The sequence below is a fragment of the Otolemur garnettii genome, unplaced genomic scaffold, assembly GCF_000181295.1.
Source record: "Otolemur garnettii isolate 467f Iridium unplaced genomic scaffold, OtoGar3 scaffold00125, whole genome shotgun sequence".
Taxonomy (NCBI): Eukaryota; Metazoa; Chordata; class Mammalia; order Primates; family Galagidae; genus Otolemur; species Otolemur garnettii.
The window spans coordinates 6,145,442-6,152,658 of NW_003852520.1; the positions used below are offsets into that span (position 1 = coordinate 6,145,442).

Here is a 7,217-nt window from a genome sequence, read left to right on the forward strand (position 1 = left end):
TGTGGCGGGCGCCTGTGGTCCCAGCTACTTGGGAGGCGGAGGCAGGAGACTCGCTTGAGCCCAGGAGTTGGAGATTGCTGTGAGCTGTAATGCCATGGCACTCTGCCCAGGGGGACAGCTTGAGGCTCTGTCTCAAAAAAAAAATAAAAAAATAGGCTGTATTACTGAGGAATTGGTAAGATTCCAAGTAGAAAGAAAAAGAAAACTAGAGAAAGCCTTGTTTTCTATGCCAGGGAAAAAAATAATACAAAGCTTGTCTCAATACAAGAAGTAAAATTTTAATATTACCTTTAGAATATTAACCTATTCACTTATTCTTTTTAAGTAGTCTAATACATAGCAAGTATGACATCAAAGTTGACTGAAAATTATATGTTATCTGAAAGCTATAATTAAAAAGACCATTGACTAACGTGAAACCAGGTGTTTATAAAATCACATTAAAACATAATGATAATAGGGCGGCGCCTATGGCTCAAAAGGGTAGGGCGCCGGCCCCATATGCCAGAGGTGGCAGGTTCAAACCCAGCCCTGGCCAAAATAATAATAATAATAATAATATATACACACATATATATATATATATACTCATAAGCATGTATATAATCATAAATTTCCAAAGATCTGTAAACATACTACCAACTTCTCAGTCTAATGACTCACTGTGGCAATCCTATGGTAAATATCATAGGCACATCTGAGACCACAAGTAAGAAGTTACTGATTCTGGTCTCAGTACTCCCAGATAGGGGTGGAGAAAATCTATAAAATCATTTTGCCCCTAACGTGGACAGAGAGCTAGGTCAGGATGGTCAGCTCAACAGATTAGAATATGTATAAAAGCTGTTATTTTCAACTGCCTTTCCATGGGAACTGAATGAGGTACAGAATTCCCTATGGGATTTTATGTTCTGGCCATAGCTTTTAAACAGAAAATGTGCCTGAGTCCAGCATAATTTCTTAGAAGAGATATATGGAAGATGACTTCATACCCACATCCACAATAACAGCCACCATAAACATTTATCAAATACCTATTGTAACCTAGGTGTTTAATTGCAGAGCCCCTCCCTCAGATAGCTTATATTGTAGCTGGGGAAACAAGGCTAGCACAGGAAGAGGTGAAGGACCAGTTTGAGAGATAGGGAGAGGGAGGGAGAAGGAAGGAGAGGGAGAAAGAGGGAGAGGTGGAGAGAGGGAAAGAGAGAGGAGTAAGCGAGGGAGGGAGGGAGGGAAGGAGATAGATCTAAATTAAGTACCTGGGTGCCAGCTGCTGTGCTAGACATCATGAATAAAATTGAAAGGATTCCTGTCCTACTCCATTTTATAATGCAGAAAAGTAAACCCTAGAATTTATAAAACTATAATATATGCTGTGATAACATTAAGCCCTGAAAATAGGCTACCTTATCCAGACTGGGGATGGTGGTGTGAGGGCAAATTTTTTAGAATAAACAAGACTGAAATGATATTTCACATCTTTTATGTTTACCTGGATGGAGCTGGAACATATTCTTCTTAGTAAACTATCTCCAGAATGGGAAAAAGTATCCAATGTATTCAATACTACTATGAAATCAGTATATAATCACCTACACATTCATAGGAATGGTAAAACATAACTATAGTCCAGAAAGAAGGAGGGAAGAGGAAGGAGAGGGGAGAGGAGGGGGGAGGCCAGGAGGAGGGAGGGTATTTGGGGGGACCTAACCTAATGTGCATTATGCAATGATACATTTCTAAACTATTAAGAATAGAGTATGAATGTCTTACCCACAACAAATAAGTAAGCAAGGAGATGGTTATGTTAATCAGTTAGATATAAGCATTCCACACTGTATATCAAATAAGCACAATGTACCTCATAAATGCATTAATGTACAGTTATGATTTAATAAAGAATTTAAAAAATAAAAATAAATTAAAAAATAGGGGTCAACCAAGCAAAGAGTAACAGAAGAGTGTTCTATGTGGAGGGAATGAGATTTTGTGAAGGCCAAGGGCAAGAAAGAGTATGGAATTCATGTAGAGAGGGGTGTGGGGGTAAAGGAGCAGAGGGAGGAACAGAATGGATGCGTACCAGGGATAGTGTGGCTACCAGCCAGGTTAGAGTGCTAGGAGATGGGTCTGCCAGGTTAGGAGGCAACAGAGTTTGTCTTCTATTTGGGAGCAGTGGGCACTCACTGAAGGTTACTGAACCAGAAGAGGGAAGCATGGGCAAAGTATCAGCATTATGAGCAGGGTGGCAGGATGCTCAGTAGTTTTCAGAGCAGGCCCTAAGTAAGGGTCAGTAAATTCTTTGATCTAACCGTATTTCCTTGCTTTGTGATTGCTTCTTCTCTCTTCCTCTATGCATAGTACTTCCCAGTAGGATAGACAAATGTGTGAAATCAAAACTGACTACACTCCTATTAGATGAGTATGAAGTTTCCATCTATGACCTGAATGGAGATCTGAAGGGCAGAGAAACATGGCCAAACTACTATGCTCAGGCACACGGGCTTGTTTTTGTCTTGGACTCCAGTGACTTAGAACGCATGCACGAAGCAAAAATCATCTTGGCACGTCTGCTATCTGACAGAAGAGTGGCAGGGAAACCCATCTTACTGTAAGATTCTACTTTGTGTCCTCTTTCTCCTTCCTAATTTGTATCTTTTTTTTTTTCCCTGAGACAGAGTCTCACTTGGTCACCCTTGGTAGAGTGTCATGGCATCTTAGCTCACAGCAACCTCAAACTCTTGGGTTCAAGTGATCCGCTTGCCTCAGCCTCCCAAGTAGCTGGGACTACAGGCACCTGCCACACACCTGGCTATTTTTTTAGAGATGGAGTCTCACTCTGGCTCAGGGTGGTCTCAAACCTATGAGCTCAGGCAATCCACGAACCTTGGCCTCCCAAGTGCTGGGATTACAGGTGTGAGCCACCATGCCTGGCCCTCCTAATTTGTATCTTAAGTATAGAAATGAAGGGCTGGGTAGTCCCTTTGTCACAAGCAGCTAGCTCTCCTATTCCCTTAGGCTCAATGAGGTAGAGTGGCCCAGCCCTCTGAGGGCTATTTTCAAGAGCTACTTTCCACCACACACTGCTATAGGGGGAATGTTACCTAATTGTAACAAAGGTAATTTTGAAGGTAAGCATCAAAGGGAGATGGAAAGTGAATCTAGATCTACCACCCCCATTCCTTGACTTTCTAAAGACTGACTTCCTAAATTTTCTTCTAAATCTTTTCAAGTTTCAGTCTCTCATTCCTGAGACCTCGTGGTGGCAGAGAATAACACCTATCTTGTATAATCAATGTCAGCAGCCTCCTCTCTGAGCAGTTGCTTAAGAGTTACAAAACTAGTACTTATTCCAGGGTGACAATTTAGGTGGCCAGTCAATTCTCACCCCCATCCCTTTTTGCCTTATTTTATTATTCTTTGGGGACCCCAACTAGACCATGAACAGAGTTTGAGAGAGGACATAAACACTCCAAATCTTTCCATGACTTTGTCAAATGATTAAAAAAACCTCCAAATGTGTCTATACCCCAGTTGGCAATTCTAATTCACTGTCTCTCTGCTCCCCCCTCTCCCTTCATCCCTCTCTCCCCCGCCTCTCTCTCTCTGTTCTAGCTTGGCCAACAAACAAGACAAGAAGAATGCCCTTTTACCTTGCGATATTATTCAATATCTACTCCTGGAAAGGCTAGTGAATGAGCATAAGTCCCTGTGCCGAGTGGTAAGTTGTCAACCCCTTCCTTCCCTCTTCCCCTAGAGCACAGTTGATATGGCTCTTGGTCCCTATATGTTGGGTTTGGGGCAAAGTCTCTCCCTACCAGATAACATATATAGTGATGATTTCTGACTTGATGGTGGTAACAAGTATTATATTCTGCCTTCAAAATAGTTCTGTAAAAGCTGGACATTTAACATATCTATTTTATGGATAAAAAAGCTATGTCTCAGCCAGGCATGGTGGCTCACACCTGTACTTCTAGCACTCTGGGAAGCTGAAGCAGAAGGATCACTTGAGCTCAGGAGTTCAAGACCAGCCTGAGCAAGAGCAAGATCCCTGTCTCTACAAAAAAAAAAAAAAAAAGGAAAATTAGCCAGGTGTGTGGTGCATGCTTGTAGTCCCAGCTACTCAGGAGGCTGAGGCAAGAGGATCCTTGAGCCCAGGAGTTTGAGGTTGCAGTGAATTATTGTGATACCACTATATTCTATTCATATTCTATTCAGTGCAACAGGCGACAGAGTAAGACTCTGTCTCAAAAAAAAAAAAAAAAACTAAGTGTCAGAGACTCTGAGTGACTTGCTCAAGGTCACACATCCAAGACACCATAACCACTTTATTAAAGAACCTCAGCTTAGTGTCTTTCATTTACCTCCTCAAATGTAAACACTGAGTGTATGATAGGAAGTCTCAGAGCCACTCTGGATGCAGTGGAACTTACGTGTACCTCTGCTCTTTGGATAACAGTGATTGAGCCTGTGGACCCTAGGTGTCCCCAGCTCGAGATCTCTTTTTGTCACAGGAACCATGTTCAGCCATCAAAAACCTACAAAGGAGGAAACATCAACCCATAATTAAAGGGCTACGCTGGCTATTAGCTGTCATTAGAGATAAACATGAAGAGCTGTATACTCATCAACAATCATCCACCTCAAGCATCTCAACCTCCAAGCATCCCAGAGGCTGTGGAGAAAGATGCTCATCAGACAGGTACTGAGATGCCAGTTAGACGTACTGGTAATAATAGAAGCAGGAGTCAATCTTACACAAGAGCAGGTAGTTCTGGGAGATGCTTGGATTCTGGATGGCACTGAGCAATTCTCTCAACATCAGCTGGCCCAAACGTAGCTAGGGCAGTACCAACCAACATCCCAATATTCTTAGATACACCCTACCCCTGGCACAATTTGAGTGGTCATATGAGTGGCATAAATTTCATGAAGGTAAAGCCAACCTACTAGCATTAGAGCTTCTTCAAATCAGAGCTTTATTCTCTGATTTGCCATGTGGAGGAGAAAAGGAAAATGAACCCCTGAAGGAGCCCAATGGCATTATTCAATAGATGGAGGTCATAGAACTGCTCTACATTTTTAGCCTCCAGTTCTCTGATCCTCCCAATAATGAGGAATGATGAAAGAGGACAGAAATAAGAAAAAGAAAAAGAAAACAAAAAATGATCAGAGTTTTGAGGAATAAAAGGCCTAAATGGGCTTGGCGCCTGTGGCTCAAGCGGCTAAGGCGCCAGCCACATACACCTAAGGTGGCGGGTTCGAATCCTCAGCCTGGGCCCGCCAAACAATGATGGCTGCAACCAAAAAATGGCCAGGCGTTGTGGCGGGCGCCTGTAGTCCCAGCTACTTGGGAGGCTGAGGCAGGAGACTCGCTTGAGCCCAGGAGTTGGAGGTTGCTGTGAGCATGATGCCATGGCACTCCACCCAGGGGGATAGCTTGAGGCTCGGTCTCAAAAAAAATAAAATAAAATAAAAGGCCTAAATGTCCTCTTGCTCTGTTGTCGCTATTATCATCCAAAGGCACACGGCAGGAATAGAGTAGTAGCTCCAATACATAAAGAAGCTTAAAATCTACTACTGCTTTATCTTTCCAGCTTCTCCACCAGAATGAGACCTAGAGAGAAAAGACAACATCTAGGACAACATTTAATGGAAGCCAAACCCCTAAAGCCAATCCTACAGGTAAATGACTCTTTGAATGCTAATGCCAAGGAACAAACCTTTGAATCTTTGGCAACAGCTGACTCTACCCCTCCTCCCATCTTCTTACTCTACAGAAAGAAGGTTTAAGAATGAGGACTAAAAAGAATATATCAGTAACATTTGCTCTAGATGAATCCATGGAGGAAGGTGAATGTTCTAGGGGAAATAGAACTAAGAGCACTGCTGAGCTTCGCTATCATCGACGTGATAACCTACGGACTCCAACTCCATCCATTAGTGGCAATCTTTTAAAAGGTAATGTTGGATCAGTGGTTAAAGATATATAGGCCAGGATTGGTGCCTGTTGCTCAGTAGTTAGGGTGCCAGCCACATACACTGGAGCTAGCGGGCTCAAATCTAGCCTGGGTCTGCCAAACAACAATGACAACTACAACCAAAATATAGCCATTCATTGTGGTGGGTTACTGTAGTCCCTGGGAGGTGTAGGCAAGAAAACCGCTTAAACCCAAGAGTTTGAGGTTGCTGTGAGCTATGATGCCATGGCACTCTACCAAGAGTGACATACTGAGACTGTCTCAAAAAAAAAAAAAAAAGATATACAGGTCCTCCCTCACAATTTGTACAATAGTATTCCAATTTTGAGCCTGAAATTCTTTTTACACGCTGTGGTTAAAAGAATAATACAGGGGAAGTACTGAGGACCTCCTTCTGGTAGCCCAGTATGATACCCTATCACTAGTTAACCCAAGATCTTTAGATGAATATAGGCTTGTCTTAAAGGTTAAGGTTTCCAGTGGCAGAAGTACAAACTGGTATGACCTTCACAGAGGTTAGTCTGGCTGTCTATCTCCCTTCTTCCTTTTTTCTCTCAATCAATATGTCAAGAACAGTAAAACTATATATAGGCTGGGTGCAGTAGCTTATGCCTGTAATCTTAGCATTCTGGGAAGCCGAAGTAGGAGGATCATTTGAGCTCAGCAGTTTGAGACCAACTTGAGTAAGAGCAAGACCCATCTCTACTAAAAATACAAAAATTAGCCATGCCTTGTGGGAGGTGCCTGTAGTCTCAGCTACTTGGGAGGCTGAGGCAAAAAGATTGTTTGGCCCAGGAGTTTGAGGTTGCTGTGAGCTAGGCTGACACCACTGAATGCTAGCCTGGGTAACAGAGTGAGACTCTGTCTCAAGAAAACAAAACAAAACAAACAAACAAAAAAACCTTTAAAACTGTGAATATGAAGGCCAAGTACAGGCTCAGCACCTGTGGCTCAAGCAGCTAAGGCGCCAGCCACATACATCTAAGGTGGCGGGTTCGAATCTAGCCTGGGCCGCCAAACAACAATGATGGCTGAAACCAAAAAATAGCCAGGGGAGGCATCTGTGGCTCAGTGAGTAGGGCGCCGGCCCCATATACCGAGGGTGGCGGTTTCAAACCCAGCCCCGGCCAAACTGCAACAAAAAATAGCCGGGCGTTACGGCGGGCACCTGTAGTCCCAGCTACTTGGGAGGCTGAGGCAGAAAAATCGCCTAAGCCCAGGAGTTGGAGGTTGCTG

At 43.2% G+C, this 7,217-nt stretch overlaps 1 protein-coding gene across 1 annotated transcript in view; it reads left to right on the forward strand.

Annotated features, from left to right (window-relative positions):
• The window catches only part of ARL13A (ADP ribosylation factor like GTPase 13A), a 17,330-nt gene that overhangs the window by 6,066 nt on the left and 4,047 nt on the right, over window positions 1-7,217 (forward strand). Inside the window, exons 3-7 of the mRNA XM_003797852.2 lie at window positions 2,359-2,608; window positions 3,613-3,718; window positions 4,515-4,702; window positions 5,598-5,685; window positions 5,781-5,961. Of these exons, the coding sequence (XP_003797900.2) occupies window positions 2,359-2,608; window positions 3,613-3,718; window positions 4,515-4,702; window positions 5,598-5,685; window positions 5,781-5,961 (813 nt within the window). The remainder of the gene's footprint in view (window positions 1-2,358; window positions 2,609-3,612; window positions 3,719-4,514; window positions 4,703-5,597; window positions 5,686-5,780; window positions 5,962-7,217) is intronic.